This window comes from Formica exsecta, unplaced genomic scaffold (genome assembly GCF_003651465.1).
Source record: "Formica exsecta isolate Colony F162 unplaced genomic scaffold, ASM365146v1 scaffold662, whole genome shotgun sequence".
In the NCBI taxonomy this organism is placed as follows: domain Eukaryota; kingdom Metazoa; phylum Arthropoda; class Insecta; order Hymenoptera; family Formicidae; genus Formica; species Formica exsecta.
Window position 1 is genome coordinate 619002 of NW_021853425.1, and position 19804 is coordinate 638805.

Genomic DNA, 19804 nt, shown 5'->3' on the forward strand with positions numbered 1-19804 from the left:
ATAGAGAATATTTAAGAAGAAAATATAAGGAATATAATTTACTAGTTTTTTTAAATTTAACGTATCATTAGTTGATAAAATAGAAATGCATAAATTAAAATTATCATCAGATGGTTTCCTATTATAGTTGATGAATATCTTTTGAGGTCTTATTTATTTATTTATTTTTTTTTTGGTTCAAAAGAAGTAAGATTTTTATTATTGTTTGAAACAAATTTGCTTACAAAATTATTTATATTTATATTATGATAAATATCCAAAGCTTCTATCATAAAAATGAACACACGAGTCCAGCCACGTGCATGATTAATACGTTTAAGATGTACATACATATATATAGTGACCGACAAAGCGATTGTGATAAATCTAAATATACTTGGCGGTTTAGATTTTTATATTTTGCATAGTGAGATATTGTTTGATAAGACGTGCTTTCGCATTCTAATTCAAGATTAATATTAATACAACACATCGATATTTTCTTTACATAAATCGCTTTTTTTCCCGTTTTTTCATTCTTCTTTCTCATTCTAAAACATTGAAATTTTTTAATTGTTGCAATTGTTTCAATTGTTCAATTAAAAAGAATAGATCTATATAATACGTTATAAGCCAGAAATTTACATAACACATTGAGTTATTACATCATTGATATCTTTAATTTTGTATAAGAATATTTTAATTATACAATTTATTGCAATTTTCTCTCTCTAGAGAAAGGTTTATTTAATTGATAATAGAAAGACAAAAATTTTAATGATGGAGCTAAATCGACCAGATAAACCAGCTAAGTGCATATGGAAAGCGAATGAGGAAAGTTCACCCCACACTAAACGGATAGAGTAAGTTTATTGAAATTGGAAACTTTAAATTTATACAACTTTTCAATTTTACCATTACATATGCGCATGCTAAACATTACAATTCTATACTACTTTTAAGTTAGAAATTTTTACAACATATTCTATGATTAAATTTTAATATCCAAATTTATCAAGAGACTGCAATGTATGGCATTACAATCAAAATATGGAAAGTTAAATAAATGTAAGAAATATAATAAAATTTAATATATAGATATTGCTACAAATTATAATATATATATATTGTGTAAATAAGTATGACTATAATAGATGAAAAATAACATAAAATAACTTGATTAAAAGATAATAGTTACATTTATTAATCTATTTTTATCATTAAATTTATATGTCATTGTAACATTTCAAACATTGCAAATTTTAATATCATTTATTTAATATTGTGTATATAACATTTTAAAACATATTAAAATATAAATGTCCCAATAAATATGTCTTATTATTTTGTTTCCTACAGGATGCCAAATCGCAACAAAATATTACCTGACATTTTAAGTGCGATTGGTCAGACACCTCTCATTCGGCTCAATAATATTCCTAAATCTCGTGGGATTAAGTGTGAAATGTGTTAGTAAAAAATTTCTATATCATTATATAGTTTATAAATGAAAGAAAACTTGAAATGATAAAAGTTCTTATCATTAACTATTGCTATCTTTTTATACAGATGCAAAATGTGAATTCTTTAATCCTGGTGGATCTGTAAAAGACCGAATAGCGCATAGAATGATACAGGATGCGGAAGAAAAGGGACTGATAAAGCCAGGATATACTATCATTGAACCAACAAGCGGCAATACTGGAATTGGTCTAGCGTTGGCTGCAGCAGTCAAGGGCTATAAATGCATCATTGTGATGCCAGAGAAAATGTCTAACGAAAAAGTTTATGTGCTTCGTGCTCTCGGTGCAGAAATAGTGAGAACACCAACTGAAGCCGCTTGGTATAGTCCGGAAGGACATATCAGTGTTGCTCAAAAATTGCAGAGAGAGACACCCAATAGTATTGTCTTAGATCAATATACTAACTCTGGCAATCCATTAGCACATTATGATCTAACTGCAACTGAACTTTGGGAACAATGTGATGGCAAAATAGATTATGTTGTTGTTGGCGCTGGTACTGGAGGAACTATCACCGGAATCGGACGCAAATTAAAGGAACTGTCCCCTGATACAAAAATTATTGGTGTGGATCCGGTAGGAAGCATTTTGGCATCCAAGTTGAATAAGGAGGATGTTGGTTTCTACGAAGTAGAGGGAATCGGGTATGTATTATGTATACTACAAAATAATATAGCTTTTGATAAAATGCGATCATTTTTTTATGTCTTGCAGATATGACTTTATACCAATGGTCTTGGATCACAATGTTGTTGATATGTGGATAAAAACAGGAGACTGTGAATCACTAAACGCAGCACGTGAATTAATTCGTCAGGAGGGATTATTGTGTGGCGGTAGCAGTGGAGCGGCACTTTCAGCGGCAATTAAAATCGCTAAAAATCTGCCGGCAGATAAACGTTTGATCATTCTTTTGCCAGATGGCATACGCAATTACATGACAAAGTTCGTATCGGATCAATGGATGGAAGCTAGAGATTTTTTGGTAAAATTATTTGTGATATATCTAAGATATCGTACATTTAGATATAATTGTAGAAGCATATAAAATATTTACTAATTCATAATCTTTTTTTCCTTCAGACATGCAAAGCTTCAATAGAGGTAAACAAATGGTGGTGGAATATACCGTTATTGAATTTAACATTAAATAAGCCTACAATATTATCAAAAGGAATGTCATGTCAAGATGCTGTGAATTTTTTTAAAACTGCTAACAATATTCAACAATTATTGGTAACTGATGACGAGAAAATACACGTGAGAGGTGTTATCATGTCAGACGTGCTCCTGTCTAATTTGATTTCTGGTGCAGTAAAGCAAACAGATTGTGCCAAGAAAGTTATGATCAAGCAATTTACGAAAGTTACAGTTGCGATTACATTGGGCAAACTATCACATATTCTTGAAAAAGAATCTTATGCCGTAGTTTTAAACAACGACAATGCTTTAGTCGGGATAGTAAATCAAAATGATATTTTCAATTTCATAATGAAGGGCGATAATACAGCACAGAATAATAGCATTATGTAAAATTCGTCCATGTAGTTATATTTGATAAAGCAAGATTGTCATTTATGCAATATCTGCATATTTGTATAAGGGAGAAGATTAGATATAAGAACGATTGAATTGCGGAATTTCTTGCAACATTATATCGGATGCTATTATTTTTTGTATCTATGCAATCTTGTAAAAAATAATTCACTACGTATATGTGTGAAATGAAAAAAAGGGGCCAATGGACAAAATTGTATACCTATCTAAAATTTTTAATATAATGATATAATTTTTCTTAGGGTTTCTCAGCATTTGTAAATTTCAAGCATTTAAGTTTTATATATCCATTTTTGTAATAATTTTGTAAATTATGGAACTGTGCAAATAAAAGTGTAATAAAAAATATATCAAATTTTTAATATAAATTTTTAATATTTGATATAATTTTTCCTAGGGTTTCTCAGCATTTGTAAATTTCAAGCATTTAAGTTTTATACATCCATTTTTGTAATAATTATATAAAATGTATCAAATATGCAATTGTTATAAATAAATGTTATATTTGGATGTACTTTGGAGTAAAAATCAACATCAGTAGTTCATGGATATATAAAAGAAAATGTATGATTGACAAAATATATATATATACATGATTTTTATAACTATCCTCTCTTTCTGAAAATTAATGATCCCTTTTAACTAAACACAAAAAATGTATATGGATTGTATAATAAATATCTATTATATTTCCTTATATTTGATAAATACAAGAAATTGTATCATATATGTTTCTTTATATATATATATCTATATATCCCTTTGTTTCTCAAATCATAATAGAACAGCTATTAAATTTTTTGAACTTGAACATGAAATTTGCAGCTTGGTAATGTAGTAGTCTCTGCTGTAACAGTACTGATAATACCAAGATTTGCTAAACTACCTCTGAGAAGACCGCAAGTGAAAGCCAGCAGACGAGGACTCTCTTTAAGATACTGTTTGCTGTTGCTTGTACCAACTTTATCTAATAATCTAAAAGCATTATCTTGCAGCACGTATACCCCATGATGATTAGTTCTGAGATTATCAATTTGTTTGTGATATAAGCTGGACCAGAAATCTGTGCAGATAAACTTGATCATATCCAGTTCATCCTTGAATCTGCTCCATTCTCTTGTTAGTCGTTCAATAATTCTGTATCCGACACTGAATCCCATCCATTCTAAACGTGAAAGCTCTTCTTCGCCTTCCTGTTGAAAATCATATATATTTTCAGTTAGAGAATTCTTTTGTAGTAAATAACACAAGATATTACAATACATGCAAACAACACTATTTATTACTATCATCTTATGCTCATTACTTACTGCATTAGATGATTTGCTCAAAACATAATTGACCAATTCAGCATGCAAATATTCAAAGAGACAATCGTCGGCTTCTCCAGTTGCGTTAGGATTTGCTTTGGAATCAATTATTTGTTGCTTCATTTTTTTCGTTGATATTATTTCTCGTTCTACTCGATTGTGCGTAGCTTATCCATGTGCAGTCTGTTTTTTAAACATGTATGTATACGTGTATCACATTTACATAATGTATTTTAAATAACCTAAATACGTACAGCCATTAACTTTGTGTTTAGATTGTTAATTGAAATAATCACAAATTAATCAAATTAATCAAATTAATTAATCTCCTATGCATTTGCAATTGGAAAATATTGTGAAGTATGTATACTAATACATATCATATGCATATAGTCGCGCATGTATCATCAATAATAGGCGTGTGTGATATCTCGGTACAGCTACTATGGGCCCGTTCCACTTAATGACCGCACACTCACGGTATCATTTCATCTTTGTTGTTCACCGAAAGTTAAACAAAGATAGATGATGCTCGCGAGCGTTGCGGTCGTTAAGTGGAACGCGCCCTATGAAGTAAGCACAGCGAGAGAACCAATCAGCATCGCGAAAAAGAGGCAAATGTCAATACATGCCATGACAGATATATATATGTATATATATATGTATGTAAATATACCTTACTGGTAACTATGGAAACTGTAAAATACATTTTCTATACAGGATAATCGTATCGTATGCACTAATAATTAATTTCTCAAATATCAATATAAAAATATGTCAGCAAATAGTTCAATCTTTCAAAGATATTTATATAAATATAAGGATCCTGATACAAAATTTATACACAAGGATTTTAATATTACACACTATTTAATTAAGTATTTAATTTAAATTACGGATATATGTATATTATTTAAATATATATGAATATATTATATCCATAATAATATTTCCAATATAAATGTTTAAGATAAAATAGCAGATATGCAGAAATATATCATCAATGGTCAAATTGGTGAAGGAGCGCAAGGTTTGGTCTTGAAAGCACATGATGTATCTAGAGATCAAGAAGTAGCATTAAAGAAAATCTTGATTAAAAGGACCGAAGACGGCCTACCCGCATCCATCATACGCGAAGTGAAAAGTTTACAACAACTTGAACATCCCTATGTATATTTTCTTCTTTCTGAAACATGAAATTAGTTGGATTTTTAAAACATTTATTTATATTTTAATTTAGCATTGTTATTACATTTGTAATTATCGCAGTTTGCTTGCAGGTTGTTGTATTATTGGATGCTTTCCCAAGTGGCTTGGACTTTATAATGGTGTTTGAATATATGCCTACAGGTTTATGGGAAGTATTAAGAGATGCTGACATATCCTTAACACTGAGGCAAATTAAAACATACATGAAAATGTTGTTGGAGGGTATGACATATGTACATGGAAAGCACATAATACACAGGGTATTCAAATACTCAAAAATTATTCTTATTTTAATAAGATTTATAAATACAATTTCTTCCAAAATATTGAAAAGTTTTTCAAATTATATTTTTAGGACTTGAAACCTGCAAATCTATTGATCAGCGCCGAAGGTATTTTGAAAATTGCAGATTTTGGCTTGAGCAGATTGATGTGGAAGGATAGTACAAAACCATATTCGCATCAGGTTGCCACAAGATGGTATCGGGCACCGGAATTACTCTATGGAGCGCGATATTATACGTCTGCGATTGATATGTGGTCGATCGGTTGTATATTCGGCGAAATGTTAAACAATTCTCCGTTATTTCCAGTAAATATCCTACTTTCATTGAAATAAATTGATAAAATATATAGTATAAAATCTTGGTATTTTATATAAAATTATGCAACAGGGTGAAACTGACATCGAGCAGCTAGCTATAGTTTTGAAGTATTTAGGCTCTCCTACATCCGAATCATGGCCTGGATTGACTTCATTACCAGACTATAATAAAATCAGCTTTCCTTATCACAAAGGTACGACATGGGAGAATATTATTCAAGATGCACAACCGGAAGCTACCGATCTAATCAGGCAAATTTTGATTTATAATTCGTCAAAACGCCTGACAGCTGAGCAGGTATTATAATATAAAATTGTTCTTGCATGTGCAAACATATATATATATATATAATATAAACAAAATCGATAAATTGTTACAGGCATTGTGTCACATATATTTTTATTCTAAACCTTATCCATCAATGAAGAATTTAATAAAACCACCACAGGATCATCGTTTACGTGTAAAACCAAAAGAAATCAACCCGAATGTGCAAGCAAGCACACTTTTCGAAAATCTTCTGACAATCATGTAACAATTCTGTACACATGCTGTATATTAATGATATTTGCAGATATATATACGATACAGGAAAGATGTTCCATATAGAAACAATTAAAAATCCGTTAACAATTTCATTTAATTGCCATTCCTGTAAAAGTTTAATATCCTCTTAAACACCTCTGGATTATAACCCTTGACTATAGGCCTGGCACTATCGTATTCGGCTTTTTCGTAGAGTGTCAACGGCGGTAAAGCGCACCAAAAATTTTTCACGCTGACATCGTTAGCATCTAGCGAATTGAGTTGAAATATGAAAAAGTGATAATTTTTCCCGTCCGACTGAATGCACTGCAAGGTCACGGGTTCTGGCAATTTCTTTACGGATGAGCCGAATTTTTGTCGTGCATGAAACGCTGCCATAGTGTACGATTTTATCATGGTGCGACCAATAATCTGGTCTTCTGTCACAGCCAATTCCGTCAAATTTTTTACTTCCTCTGGGTCGTAGTGCACAAAGATAGTGTGGACATTTTTCCAAGGTGTTGTTGCGCTGACAGCTGTTGGATGTAATACAACTTGTATTACTTGTTATATTATGAGGACAATATGTATATTGAATATGATGAGCAATTAAACTCACGATATATGTCTTCAGTTTTGTAGAAATTTGTCCGATCCAAACTGATAGTATGATGCATCGGATAAATGTTTGGAAGATCTATTTCTATATTACAATTAGAACTTTCTAACGGTTTTAGGGGGCTTGCTGACATGATCATCACATCTGATCTTAAGGTGAATTGGATGAGATCTGATTCTTTTTCTGAAAAAACATTTTTATAGTACGCAATGTTTAAATTATGCAAGATATTTAATATTTTTAAATATATAGTTACAGATTACCTAAATTTAATTTTGTAATTCCGTCATACAATATGCATCGTTTCCTTGCAATATCTGGACCAGATAAAGATTCACAAAGTTGCAAGATCTTTCTGGATAAATTCCTCCTATAAAAATTAAAAATGTGTTTAAAAAATAAATATATAAATTGTTATATGTATGTCAAAATACTCAATTCTTAATTTGCTAACATTTTTCTGCAATTGGTTATGCCATAATCTCTTGGAAATACCCATGCAGGTCTTGCAGGATCTTTCCTTTTTGGTAGCTTTTCTTGATGAGCATCGAATATGTTTGAAGTATAAATTATCCTAAAAATAACAAAAAACATATATGTGATATGAACATATAAGGCTGATAGCAAGTCATGTAAGACACTGCCCTACTTTACATCCACGACTACGACAGACGTAAGCATTTACATCTCATTCTCTGCCATCAACCTAATATATGATTTTAAAAAACTAAATATTTAATATACCTTTTTACTATGTCATCTATATATTCTGGTAGATCTAAGAGTGAATCTTGTATATAATTTGAAGAGCTATCCGACAGACACACAGTGTTTGTTAATATCTGTGCTTGACGAAAACCTTCTTGCAGAACATTATGATCCTTAAATATTAAACAAGCCTGTGCTTTCCAATCAGGATGTATTTTGTTAAAAGATATTTTTGGTTTGAGTGTCTCTGTTCCCAACCTGATGTAAAATACAGTTTTTAATTGATATTAAATAAATTTAATATACATAATAATAATAATTTGTAAAAAAATTAGATTTTTTTAAGTACCTTAAACCGGTCGGTTTTGAAGTGGTCAGATCTAAGGCATTCTTCACCTGAATCCCATGTTTGTTAGATAAATAATCCTCTATTTTGTCACTGTGTACCCTGCGTTCTCGTTTTATATACCACAATTTAGTAATCTGTCTGCCTATGTGTTGCTTGTATAATACTTGCGTGATCTTCATTGTATATCTTAACTTTAAAATAGATAGATATTAATAATAAATGTGAAATCTTGAAGGTTATGTTTTTCACTGAGGTAAGACTTCTTTCTTTAGTAATACTAAATTCTTGTCAAATGATGTTGAAATGAATGTTGAAATATTCGTGATTACATCAAGAGGAAATAATCAAACGGAGAATTTTCGTTTTGTAATATATTTCCTCTTTCCTTCAGTATGCAAAACATATAACCTTTTTTCTGGCCTGTGACAATTCTAAGCTGCAGTCGATAATCGATATTCTATCTCATTCTATCGCTCAAAGAAAAATAATTTTAAATTAGTTTCGATGATTGAGATAATATACAAAAACTTATTGAAAATAATAAGAATAGCTAGCCTCTGGCAATTTGAACAGAATAAATAAATACACAGTATAAATATTTCATATATTTAATAGTATACATATTTTAAATTAATAATATGCTTAGTACAAAATAAATTTTCCCGTTTTTCACACCCTATTTATATACATATACATATAGCAAATTTTTATATTTTATTTTATTTTTTTATATATAAATTTCATAGCTAATGAGCCTTCTTAGCAGATACATTAGGATTGAGCATTTTTCGTCTTTGTGTAAACATATGCAGATAAAGATGAGGGAAAACTGCAACAAAATGCAAATATAATTTATAGTTTATACCATTGTTTTCTATATTATTTTACCTATATATCCTATCGCATACTTACGTGGTATGTAAGCTAACATAACTCCTATCAGGACATATAGATAGCTAAATGTGAAATTCCATTTGTTTGGTAAAATGTAACTCCATGAGTCAGGATTAGCGTTAGAATATTGTATAGCAGCATAGAAACATAATAATTCACCAGTTACCCCAATCGGATACAGTATAATAAATGAGGTATACCTAAAGACATATTTTAATTAATGTTTACACAAATCAAGCAACAACTATCATAATTAAAAGATATCAAACTTGATATCTTTTAATTATAGCAAAATTGATTACCTGAGCCAGACCAATATATGTGGCGTAATACCAATAAGATTCGTAAAGTAATAGAAGTATCTAATGATTTCTGTGATAGACCATGCAATGAGAGCTAGCGGAAGTCCTGGAGATGCAGCAGCATATGTATCAGGAGTAGCTAAGATAACTCCGACCACAACCATCATACGGCTCCAAACTTGGATTGTTGTGGTTATAACATTGGAAGGTACCAGGCCAATTGCTGCGTGTATTATCTGAAAAAAAGTAAGCTTTTATAATGAATCATTCATAAACAATATATATAATTAGTGTATGTATGTATATATAATATGTAATTTTATATTATATAACTTTTATATAACACTTTCTCAAATATTGCTACTAATAATGTTCTCATTAGATATCTAAAAACTATTAACTTTAAAAATAACACGTTTATTTCTGCTTATCTATTCTTACTAAGATATAAATACCTCTAACGCAGCTGCATTCTGAAAAATAATTACAGGTAACTGTGTTTTATCCCACAAGGTGTTATGAAAAGGATTGATGTAATATTGTATAATTAGATACAATATGTAGCTCCATCTAAAATAAAAGAGAAAAGATTATTTGTGAAAGTGAGCATATGTTAGAATAATATGTATAGAGAACAGAATATACATATATAGAATAATAAGTATAGAAGAAAGCTCTTTATAAAAATAGCCGACTAATAAACAAATTTCTTTTATATAATATTCTAAAAAGCAAATATTTTAGACAGAGATAAATTCGGAGTTACTCGTTTCGTTATTCATCTGATATTACAGAAAAAATTAACATACCCCAAAGTCTGTCCGAGATTATACGATGCCAGATAAAGTTTCGAGAGAGCACTGGGTTTTTTGGATTTCGTTCCAGCCATATCTACGTAGAAATATTTTCAAACGTTTCGTCGCTTCGTTCTTGAATGTATTGCAATGATATTTTATTGAAAATGTATAATCACTCTTTAATATGTATGCTCAATCATTGTAAAATACCTATTCATGTATGCACGTATACACGCTACAAAGATCAGGCTACGTATTTGATTATCAATCACGAATGAAGACGCGATAAAGTGTACTCTTTCACGAATCAAATTACATCTTTCGACAGCGAATTTTTTTGTTTGTCACTTCATACATATTCATTTTCTTAACTCGCAAGGTTAAGCATATGCCGATACTTTTTTGAATCTTTTTTTATTACGTAATAGACACATACATATAGAGTGAAGAAAAGTATGTGTAAATAGAATATCTACTTTCCACACATTCCAAAAAAAAATAATCAGTGAATTAAATTTTTATCAAATTAATCCGGATATTTTTCGCGCATATAGAAGATTTTACAGATTCATGAAATGACTTGTCCAGATTTATCTCCATCTGTCACTGTCACTTGTCACTGCGCCGTATAATGGAAGATTCATACTGCGTCCGTGTATGTACGTATGACACACAGTTTGATCCAATAGAAAATATTCTCTCCCTAATTAATGACATTTTAGTGCCGGTCTACAATAGGTGATTTAAGATTTAGCCTTTGTTTTAAGAGAAAAATTACATCGATCCTAGCCTCAAGCTCTAAGCTTTAAAAGATGGGAGTTGGCCAACTCGCTTAAGCGGTGTCTACAATGAGAATTTAAGCCTTAAGCCGTAAGAAATTAACCAATCATATTTGATTATTCTTCTCACATTCAACTGTGATTGATCAATTTCTTACGGCTTAAGGCTTGCTACACCTATTGTAGATATCGCTTTAGGGCTTAGAGATTAGGGCTTAAGGCAGCGCGAGAAATGTTTAAGGCCGAAAATACGTCATAGTTTAGAGGTTAAGTCATAAGGTTTAGGGCTTAAATTGCCTATTGTAGATCGGCACTTAATCTCTAGAAAACAAACTCTTCTATTGGATGTCGTGCGTTAAACACTGGAAACAGTGTGAATCCTTCATAAGAGAACCAGCCTCGAGATTGCGTACTCGTTACCGTATAACAGTTTTGTTGTTAGGCGTGTGCAGTGATGCGCTGCCGTGGGATTTTTTCCCATGTGGGAATCTCCGTGCGCATGCGTAAGTGACGTCACAGCTTACGTCACGCGTTACCACAGAATGTATCTAGCTGCAACGTTAGGTGCGTATAAGGGTGCCATTACATGAAGCGCGGAAACGCGGATTAGCGTAACGCGGAACGAGAAGGGAACCAATCGCGAGCGTAACAAAAACTGCAGAATGCTCGCGATTGGTTTCACTCTCGTTCCGCGTTACGGATTTGATTATCCTGAAAACAGTTTGCTGGCTTTCCGAAATGTAAAATTACATATTTCAAATATATAGTATTTAGCTATACAAAATTCGGCAAATTTCTGTTAGACTAGTTCAACACAACATTGAGATACAAACACTTTTTGTATCTCAGTTTTGTTATTGAGTTATGTAACATAGTTGCTGCGTGATAATATAAAGTAGGAAAAACTAATCAATGTTATTTATCAATATAAAACATTAATACTTTAATCATCCTATTTAATCATTAAATATTTTTATAACCAACCATCTAGTCGGGTCGTAAAATTGACTTAAACTTAGAATATAAGGCATTTGTTTTATAATTGGAAACAAAATAATCTATCGCTTTCACATTTCAATTGAATGTATGTATGCAATATTTCCAATTTATGAAAAATAAAATATACTTTGACATAAAGTATAATGTCTTGTGCAAATGTATATGTATTTATGAAGAGCCATAACAACTTAATTCAATGCACTAAGGAAGCTTAAATGAACAGAGTTATATATGATTTTTCTTTTTGCATTATATATAATGAGGTTTATTATAATTTCTTAATTACGAGTAAATTATAACTCTTAAAGAGAGTTACATGCATATGTATATATATAACTTATCCATATTTTTTATAGACAATCATAAGACAATTCTTTATTAACAGGAATATCAAAATAGATTACTTCTTTTATGATTGCACAAATATATAAATATTCGGTTGAACGGAAAGTTCGTGCCGTTTTTTCGGTCTTCATCTGTTAGCAAAAAACGGAACGAACTTTCCGTTCAATCTAATACATATACATATAGAACGTCAAAAAATTTTTTAGTCTATCAAATAATTATATAAAATTACATAATTATATATGTATAATTACATTTGTAATTACTATGTTAAATATAACTATAATTATAGTGTGATATCTCGAATGCAATATTTGTGCACACATTATTGCTTACAAGAACTTATACATTCTTTCTTTGGATAATGCATAATGTCATCAAATGGCACATTTATAAAGTTTCATAATTATGCCAATAATAAGAGTTTAAAAAAAAGTATTTCAGATTTTTATCGAAATTATGCTTAAAAGAAAAAGTCATTGCAATATAAAAATGTTTAAATGTACTATACTTAGATTTTTTATTTGAAGTATTAATGCCTTCAAACAATAGTAGTAAGTTTACTTTTACGAGACTCCATACCTTCAATAAGGCCAGTTAATAGATCTTCCATTTCTGTTGTGGCACGTTTCAATTTACAATTGTCATTGCCGTCGTACGATTCTACAAAAATTGCATATATAAATTATCTATTTATACATATTTGCATTAACATGTGACATAAATGTCGAGATAATTTTATTATAAATATTATTTTATTTTATTATTGTTATATTTAAAAATCCGATATCTCCCCCTTTCATATTTCTGTTTTTGATAATTACTGAAAACTTACCATCGAGTAAACAGTCATTAGCAACCATATTTTGCAGTCTGTCTAATATATCATTAAGATCTCCTTGAATATTTTGCAAACTACTATGTTGTGAATGTTTGTCAGGCCGTTGCAAGGAAGATGGAGTATTGTCTCTATGAATGCCTGTAGGGGATTGAGAAGCTACCAGCGACGAGTCATTATTTGTATTATTAATTGCTGCATTGGCCACATAGTTATTCTTGCAATTCGAATTGCCAGCAACCAACCACTGAGAGAAACCACTGTCAGCTGTACTCAATTCTCTCCTTGTTCCTAAAATTTAATTCAACATGTATTTGCATTAATCTATCATAATTGTTTTTAATCGCGTCGATAAACTTTGATTCACCTCCAATCCAAGTACTTAATTCCATACGACTGTTTTCTGGTATATTACCGAATCCAGAACTCGTAAAAGTCTCTTGGGCGCAAGAAAGAGCATTGGTGTTATCTTCCCCTCCTGTATGCTGTATAGGTGATGAGGTATTGAAACTATCTGATGTTAATTTGTCTTTTCTGTGAAGTGTTTTTTGTTGATCTGCAGTGTCTTGCCTGATAATTGGACTTAATTCGAATTCTAGAGGCAGTGCTGTAAGTCTGGATGATAAAGGCGGTAACATCGGGGTGCTTTGCATACGAGTGATAATCTGTGGTACTTGAGTCATATCAGTAAATAAGTATTTCTGTAAAAATTAAACGGAGTTACTGAATAATGTCTAAACAATCTTCGACTAATATACCTTAAGCGTTTTTAGTCGTTGCAATTGAGATTCGATGGTCACTCTATGACGTTGTAATCTCTCTGCTTTGGTGCCTTGTATATCGAGCAATTCAATTTGCAATTGTCGATTTTCCTCTTCCAAATGCATTATGATACTTTGTAATTCCTTTTGCGGATCACTGAGAATCTTTCGTTTAATAGTACTTCTTACTGAACCATAATCCGTACGTCTTGTTTCATTACTATATATAAAAAAAGTTGCTAAAAAATATTGTAAAAACATATAGAAAATTGTAAAGGTGCACTTTATACGAACCTAGTAGCATCTGTAACTGGATCCTCTATTGTGATTGTTCTAGTGGGACACAGTCTCAATTTATTTCTTATCAATTCAATGATCAATTTTGTAACTTCGCGATGTGAAGTCTGCAAAAGAATTATTTTTTTAAGCAATTTAATTCACACGATGAAAGAAATTTAAACAATATACCTTCATGCAAAATTCACGGATTGGATGCTTCAGCTTGTGCTTGTTTGACGTCTTGCCTAAGAGAAAACATTCTTGGCATTGATGGTATCCTGTGCATTTCAAGCATGTATATCTTGGTCCCTGTACCGGTGTTACTTTACACGAAGAACATCTGATATTATGTACAACTGCAAAGAAAAATATAATTTGTGTTATTATATTTAAGTATATAATAATTTAATTCTGTTGCTTACTATGTTCTGCAGATTTTATTCGATTGAATGTTGTTATCCAAACAAGCAAAGGAGGTTCCTGCATGATCCATGCAGCAAATTCTGCTTCAGTAACTCCAAGACCTCCTTGAGACTAAAATGTGTTTTAAAAGATGACTTAATAGCTCATTTTTAATAAAAAAACAAATGAACAAAATAAATTGTATTATACCTTTACAAAACAGGCATCTATATGTGTCTGAATCTGTTCATACCCATATGTTATAGTTTCTCCAAGCATTTCTGTTATTTTGCAGATATTTGTTAATAAGGTATGTAAACCAGCTCTAGATAAACATGCATTGTGATCGGCTAGCTGCTGATACAAATATCCATATTTTTCTTGTAATTTACCATTACTCAATAATACCAATGCAACTTTTACTGAAAATACTAAAATATTTCCAGTACTTTGTCTAAAATGTTAAACATGTTTTTATATTTTATCAGAACCTCCTTTTTCACTATAAAATTATTTCTTGTTGATATTACATACATATACTTATAAAGATACTTCAAAGCATAACAAAATTATTAATACGTTAATATTATGTATAGAATGTAAAAAAAGAAAAAAGAAAGCCAGAACTTACTTGTCAAAAGTATTCAGAATGTAACTTGTAGCAAGCTTTGTTATAAAATCAACATCAAAATTAAAATTACTTTCTTTCTGCGCCGCAAAATAAATATCAGACAGAACATCTTCAATCTCACTCGAGTCTAAATTAACACTATTTTCAGTGATGGAAAGTCTATGACGTTCAAATACTCCTGCTATTAATTCCAATTGTACATGTTGCACTAGATGAAATAAAATAGTTTGGAAAAATAGTTCTATTTTTTTTATTTTACAGAAAATTAGATAATAAAAAAGCTTACTATTCAATTCTTTATGTAATATTTGCATCTTTGCAGCAGTTCTATAAGATGTATAACGAATGACATTACATCCTTGAATAGATTGCATAATATTATCCATGGTTGAATATTATCACTCTGAGCTTAATATTTACCGAAAAAGTTATTTTTCGACCATATAACTTTGAATCTATGCCAATGGTAAATTAGAAAATGTTTTTTACATTTATATAAAACAATTATCTTCTCTTAATTCTATGTATACATATATGTTATTAAAAGAAATAAACTTATACTAAAATTAAGATACTTTATACAATGCGATATGTTTCTGAATAATCTGACTTATATACATCTATTTATACAACATACATACAGCATTATGTAAAATAATCTTATTTATTGCTATTTTTTAAAAACATATTTAATTGTCCATTTGCACATTAGTTATATAAACACAGAGAAAAAAAATCATTTATGTATTTTTCTAATTAATTAAAAAATATAATCAGCTGTGATATTAATTGTATAACAGAAATAATAGATGTATTAAATATATACATAAAGTTATAGATTATAATAAATGTATTAGAGAACAATATTAATACAAAAATTTTGAAAAGAAGCTTACTCTCTATCAGCTCAACATAATTGGATAGTTTAAATATTGATGTAAACAACAAATTTACGTTTATCATAGATAACGAAACATATAGATAAACAAAAATGTTAAGGAACAGACGAATTTACTAGAAATCGATTAAAAATCGAACCTAATATAAATCTTGGAGAATAAACCAATGATATTACGTTACTGTAATAAACGAATTAATTTTGGGTATGTTCCATTTGGTGCCATGAGAGTATAGAATTGTTTGATTGACCAATCAGGATGAAAAGGTTTCTTTTCTCCGATTGGTCAATCAAATGGTTCGAATCTTTGGTGTCAAACGGAACCCACCCTTTGGAATTTTTCTTTTCGGAGCATACATAAAGATCCGATATATATATATTTATATGACATACATAACTTTGCGCAATACGAATTTTGCGTAAGCACGTGATAGAGCAAAACATTTTATTCTTTTTATAAGAAGATATGTAATATACCGTCAACCGAGTAGTTATTTTTCGGTTTAATATTCTTTAACCAGTTCTCTCAATACTATACGGGTACGGAATTCTTAATCTTTCCAGTGGAGCAAAACATTGTGAAATTAACGAACATATAAAAATAAATTATCGTTCAAAGAGAATATTCAATCATGTCAGAAAAATTCGAAGAAGGTCAATTTAGCGACGCCGAGGAAGAGAACGAAGTACCTTGCACGTAAGTATTATATTTTAGGCCAATATATTTAGTTCCCAACAAGAGCATCATGAGTAAAATAATCATTTGAATTTAAAAAATTAACCTATTAAAAAACCTATTATAGAGATTGAAGCTATTTTTAAGTTATTTACAAAATTACAAATATCTTGTGCACTTTTTTTAAAAAGCCACTATATATTTATATTTTATTTTTTATAGGCAGAACAAAGTCAAAGAAACATCGTTTGATATGTATTCTCATGTATATCTCGAAAAAAAAGTGGCCAATTTGCATATTACTGATGAATATTATTGTAACAATGATTATGATTTATATGAAGATAAGAATGCTGTTATAAAAACGAGTTCACAAAGATTCAATACTCAAGAACCACCTACCAAAGTAACAAATTATCAACCAAAACACAAGTTGTTGACTCGTTATGCAAATAAGATTAATTTAGAGAAATATGCGGGTCCGTCATTGCCAGACCATGTAGCCAATGTACTGATTGAGAACGACAAACGTGTTGCTAAAGATCGCATAAGGATGAAAGATAAGAGCGATCACGCGACGACCGAGAATGTATTGGATTCACGTATCAAGAAGAAATTGCACAAACTGTTTGAGAGAGGAGTGTTAGCAGAAATAAATGGTTGTATTTCGACTGGGAAAGAAGCCAATGTATATTATGCCAAGTCGAAAAACCAAGACGAGATTGCTATAAAGATATATAGAACATCCATCCTAACATTTAAAAATCGAGAAAAATATATTAGAGGAGAATATCGTTTCGATCATGTATATTCTTTGCACAATCCACGCAAAATGGTGAAAATCTGGGCAGAAAAGGAATTCTCTAATTTAAAGCGTTTGGAACAAGGTGGTGTCAGAGCACCACAACCACTTTTATATGGTGGTCACATGTTGTTGATGGAGTTTCTGGGTTCAGATGGCTGGGCGGCACCTAAACTAAAGGACGCTGTACTTACAGATTCAAAATCGAGGATGTTATATAGAGAATGTATCGAAATTATGTGGAAAATGTATAATAAGTGTAGGCTTGTTCATGCTGATTTAAGCGAGTATAATATATTGTATCACAATGGATCAGTCGTAGTTATTGATGTTTCACAAGCTGTAGATCGTGATCATTGTAATGCAACTGAATTTCTAAGAAATGACTGTAGCAATATCACAGGTATGGCACAAAAATATTTATGATATTTTCACTTAGAATTAAAAGCGTCTATCTCTGATATATTTAAATTATTCTTTTCAGCATTTTTCAAAAAGCACAATGTAGGAGTTATGTCACTTCAAGCATTATTTGATTTCATAACAGATCCAACCATAAATGAAAAAAATATGGACGAATACCTAGATATTCGAATGCAAGAGGCAAATAATGAAAATGATCCACAGCAGCAAATAGAAGAGGCAGTTTTTAAGCAAGCTTATATTCCTCAAAGATTAACTCAGGTATCATTGATTACTATAAATGCATGCAATGTGTAACTTTCATTTGAATAAAAAGACGAAATTTCTGTTGAAAAGATACAAATTTTTATTTTGTGGATTCTTTTGTAGGTAGTCAATGTGGAACGTGATATAAATCTTGCAAAATCTGGAAAAAATTTGATTTACAAAACATTAATTGGCTTGAAAGCAGACTTATCTAAGCCTGCAGAAGCACCTGAGATTCTAGCTGACAAACATAAGAAAGTTAAAAATACAGAAAAAGAAAGCGATACTTGTTCTTTTTCTGAAGATAGTGATAATTCTGAGAGTGAAAATGATAGCGAAACAAAAAGCGAGGATAATAAGAGCAAATTCATAAATTCGGCTAGGCCCCGAAATGAAAGTCCCGACAGCAAAAAAGTAAGATACATGTTATTACTTTTTCTGTATTAGTGTTTAACTATATATAAATTATCTTTTATTTTAGGCACGTAAAAAGACAGTCAAAGAACAGCAAGCAGAGAAAAGGAAAATTAAAGTAAAAAAGCATGTGAAGAAACGTAAACTAAAAGTATCAAGAGGGGGAAAATAAATAAATTCATGTAAAAAAAAAGGATATGAGAAGATTATACAATGTGTTTTCACATTGATAATAATTTATGACTATTTAATGAGCCAAGTGTTATTTTTACAAGTAATGCAAACATATTAAAAAAAAAAAATACAAAGAAATTGTATTCCAATTCACTAAAGATGTTCAAGCGAGATTGGACTTGCATATAATAAAAATATGTCAGCATACATGTCATTGCATACATCTTAGGCATCTTTTCATTAACACAATTTTATAGGAACTTTCTTTTTGTCATTTTGTAAAATAATCCCCTTTATAGGCAGAAGATGGCGCCATAATTCTTGTCACTTTAGCACTGTTTCTTTTGTTGTTTCCATATTGATATTATTTCTTTCAAATCGGGCACTGCAATTTCAAAAATAAATATTAATTTGGGATATATTTCTACATGGATAAAAAAACTTACAATAGTTTATATACATATTTTTAAATCGGCATAAGACATTAAAAAACTTCAATACGATAGACTTTAAAGGACAGTCAAAAACTATATTATCTATGACGCATCAAATATTTTTCTAATATATTTATGTATATGAAAATGCATTGTTATGAAATGTTACCAATATTTAGACTAAACGCGAAAGTTGACTATCAAAAAAGAGAAAAATATGAACAATACATGTATTACTTACTTGGCACGAGCATATCTTCGCTAAGCGGCTGCCGATTGAAAGGATCCGTGGCACTGTTGAGTAAATGTCTAATGATAACTGCTTT

General features: G+C 30.4%; 8 protein-coding genes and 1 long non-coding RNA gene across 10 annotated transcripts in view; 3 read left to right on the forward strand and 6 right to left on the reverse strand.

The window, feature by feature from the left end:
* Positions 1-19804, reverse strand: part of LOC115242963 (ubiquitin conjugation factor E4 B-like) — a 38081-nt gene that overhangs the window by 10785 nt on the left and 7492 nt on the right.
* Positions 715-3398, forward strand: LOC115242967 (cystathionine beta-synthase). Its single transcript, XM_029819602.1, has 5 exons — positions 715-842; positions 1339-1448; positions 1549-2146; positions 2217-2487; positions 2586-3398. The coding sequence occupies exons 1-5, from the start codon at positions 757-759 to the stop codon at positions 3033-3035; spliced, it is 1515 nt and encodes a 504-aa protein (XP_029675462.1). The 5' UTR covers positions 715-756; the 3' UTR covers positions 3036-3398.
* LOC115242973 (trafficking protein particle complex subunit 6b) lies at positions 3725-4777 on the reverse strand. The gene is made up of 3 exons (XM_029819609.1): positions 4624-4777; positions 4370-4552; positions 3725-4252 (listed from the first exon to the last, which is right to left on the reverse strand). The coding sequence occupies exons 2-3, from the start codon at positions 4490-4492 to the stop codon at positions 3851-3853; spliced, it is 525 nt and encodes a 174-aa protein (XP_029675469.1). The 5' UTR covers positions 4493-4552; positions 4624-4777; the 3' UTR covers positions 3725-3850.
* On the forward strand, positions 5055-6818 carry LOC115242969 (cyclin-dependent kinase 20). The gene is made up of 6 exons (XM_029819605.1): positions 5055-5067; positions 5340-5539; positions 5650-5838; positions 5934-6170; positions 6253-6480; positions 6563-6818. Exons 2-6 carry the CDS (start codon positions 5354-5356, stop codon positions 6716-6718), a joined length of 996 nt encoding a protein of 331 aa, XP_029675465.1. The 5' UTR covers positions 5055-5067; positions 5340-5353; the 3' UTR covers positions 6719-6818.
* LOC115242968 (39S ribosomal protein L37, mitochondrial) lies at positions 6506-8872 on the reverse strand. Its single transcript, XM_029819603.1, has 6 exons — positions 8385-8872; positions 8072-8293; positions 7782-7901; positions 7591-7697; positions 7328-7510; positions 6506-7244 (listed from the first exon to the last, which is right to left on the reverse strand). The coding sequence occupies exons 1-6, from the start codon at positions 8561-8563 to the stop codon at positions 6823-6825; spliced, it is 1233 nt and encodes a 410-aa protein (XP_029675463.1). The 5' UTR covers positions 8564-8872; the 3' UTR covers positions 6506-6822.
* Positions 9062-11170, reverse strand: LOC115242970 (very-long-chain (3R)-3-hydroxyacyl-CoA dehydratase 2). Of its 2 annotated transcripts, none has more exons than XM_029819607.1 (6): positions 10588-11170; positions 10390-10471; positions 10036-10150; positions 9581-9816; positions 9297-9478; positions 9062-9213 (listed from the first exon to the last, which is right to left on the reverse strand). In XM_029819607.1, exons 2-6 carry the CDS (start codon positions 10467-10469, stop codon positions 9131-9133), a joined length of 696 nt encoding a protein of 231 aa, XP_029675467.1. In that variant the 5' UTR covers positions 10470-10471; positions 10588-11170; the 3' UTR covers positions 9062-9130. The 2 variants fall into 2 exon arrangements, with proteins under 2 accessions (XP_029675467.1, XP_029675466.1); XM_029819606.1 differs by having other exon boundaries at positions 10390-10509; positions 10588-11169.
* Positions 12131-16413, reverse strand: LOC115242965 (dystrotelin-like). The gene is made up of 11 exons (XM_029819600.1): positions 16308-16413; positions 15698-15866; positions 15412-15619; positions 14991-15234; positions 14801-14912; positions 14568-14734; positions 14394-14503; positions 14097-14319; positions 13706-14039; positions 13336-13629; positions 12131-13163 (listed from the first exon to the last, which is right to left on the reverse strand). Exons 2-11 carry the CDS (start codon positions 15795-15797, stop codon positions 13042-13044), a joined length of 1914 nt encoding a protein of 637 aa, XP_029675460.1. The 5' UTR covers positions 15798-15866; positions 16308-16413; the 3' UTR covers positions 12131-13041.
* LOC115242966 (serine/threonine-protein kinase RIO1-like) lies at positions 16695-19253 on the forward strand. The gene is made up of 5 exons (XM_029819601.1): positions 16695-17006; positions 17208-18190; positions 18272-18471; positions 18580-18870; positions 18938-19253. Exons 1-5 carry the CDS (start codon positions 16942-16944, stop codon positions 19040-19042), a joined length of 1644 nt encoding a protein of 547 aa, XP_029675461.1. The 5' UTR covers positions 16695-16941; the 3' UTR covers positions 19043-19253.
* LOC115242975 lies at positions 19357-19804 on the reverse strand. The gene is made up of 2 exons (XR_003885140.1): positions 19720-19804; positions 19357-19429 (listed from the first exon to the last, which is right to left on the reverse strand). It is a non-coding gene; the product is annotated as an uncharacterized LOC115242975 (long non-coding RNA).

What these genes read in the sequence shown, in the direction of transcription:
- LOC115242973 (XM_029819609.1), bottom strand. Translation starts at nt 4,492, where the DNA reads ATGAAGCAACAAATAATTGATTCCAAAGCAAATCCTAACGCAACTGGA. An exon ending in TGAGCAAATCATCTAATGCA is followed by an intron (nt 4,253 to 4,369) that starts GTAAGTAATGAG and finishes GATTTTCAACAG; the next exon opens with GAAGGCGAAGAAGAGCTTTC.
- LOC115242969 (XM_029819605.1), top strand. Translation starts at nt 5,354, where the DNA reads ATGCAGAAATATATCATCAATGGTCAAATTGGTGAAGGAGCGCAAGGT. An exon ending in GAAAGCACATAATACACAGG is followed by an intron (nt 5,839 to 5,933) that starts GTATTCAAATAC and finishes TTATATTTTTAG; the next exon opens with GACTTGAAACCTGCAAATCT. An exon ending in AACGCCTGACAGCTGAGCAG is followed by an intron (nt 6,481 to 6,562) that starts GTATTATAATAT and finishes AAATTGTTACAG; the next exon opens with GCATTGTGTCACATATATTT.
- LOC115242966 (XM_029819601.1), top strand. Translation starts at nt 16,942, where the DNA reads ATGTCAGAAAAATTCGAAGAAGGTCAATTTAGCGACGCCGAGGAAGAG. An exon ending in TGACTGTAGCAATATCACAG is followed by an intron (nt 18,191 to 18,271) that starts GTATGGCACAAA and finishes TATTCTTTTCAG; the next exon opens with CATTTTTCAAAAAGCACAAT. An exon ending in AAAGTCCCGACAGCAAAAAA is followed by an intron (nt 18,871 to 18,937) that starts GTAAGATACATG and finishes CTTTTATTTTAG; the next exon opens with GCACGTAAAAAGACAGTCAA.
- LOC115242967 (XM_029819602.1), top strand. Translation starts at nt 757, where the DNA reads ATGATGGAGCTAAATCGACCAGATAAACCAGCTAAGTGCATATGGAAA. An exon ending in TGGGATTAAGTGTGAAATGT is followed by an intron (nt 1,449 to 1,548) that starts GTTAGTAAAAAA and finishes CTTTTTATACAG; the next exon opens with ATGCAAAATGTGAATTCTTT. An exon ending in TGGAAGCTAGAGATTTTTTG is followed by an intron (nt 2,488 to 2,585) that starts GTAAAATTATTT and finishes TTTTTCCTTCAG; the next exon opens with ACATGCAAAGCTTCAATAGA.
- LOC115242970 (XM_029819607.1), bottom strand. Translation starts at nt 10,469, where the DNA reads ATGGCTGGAACGAAATCCAAAAAACCCAGTGCTCTCTCGAAACTTTAT. An exon ending in AGAATGCAGCTGCGTTAGAG is followed by an intron (nt 9,817 to 10,035) that starts GTATTTATATCT and finishes ACTTTTTTTCAG; the next exon opens with ATAATACACGCAGCAATTGG. An exon ending in CATATATTGGTCTGGCTCAG is followed by an intron (nt 9,479 to 9,580) that starts GTAATCAATTTT and finishes ATATGTCTTTAG; the next exon opens with GTATACCTCATTTATTATAC.
- LOC115242968 (XM_029819603.1), bottom strand. Translation starts at nt 8,563, where the DNA reads ATGAAGATCACGCAAGTATTATACAAGCAACACATAGGCAGACAGATT. An exon ending in ATAACCAATTGCAGAAAAAT is followed by an intron (nt 7,698 to 7,781) that starts GTTAGCAAATTA and finishes TAATTTTTATAG; the next exon opens with GAGGAATTTATCCAGAAAGA. An exon ending in AATTACAAAATTAAATTTAG is followed by an intron (nt 7,511 to 7,590) that starts GTAATCTGTAAC and finishes ATGTTTTTTCAG; the next exon opens with AAAAAGAATCAGATCTCATC.
- LOC115242965 (XM_029819600.1), bottom strand. Translation starts at nt 15,797, where the DNA reads ATGGATAATATTATGCAATCTATTCAAGGATGTAATGTCATTCGTTAT. An exon ending in CCAGTTACAGATGCTACTAG is followed by an intron (nt 14,320 to 14,393) that starts GTTCGTATAAAG and finishes TTTTATATATAG; the next exon opens with TAATGAAACAAGACGTACGG. An exon ending in ATTAAGTACTTGGATTGGAG is followed by an intron (nt 13,630 to 13,705) that starts GTGAATCAAAGT and finishes ATTAAATTTTAG; the next exon opens with GAACAAGGAGAGAATTGAGT.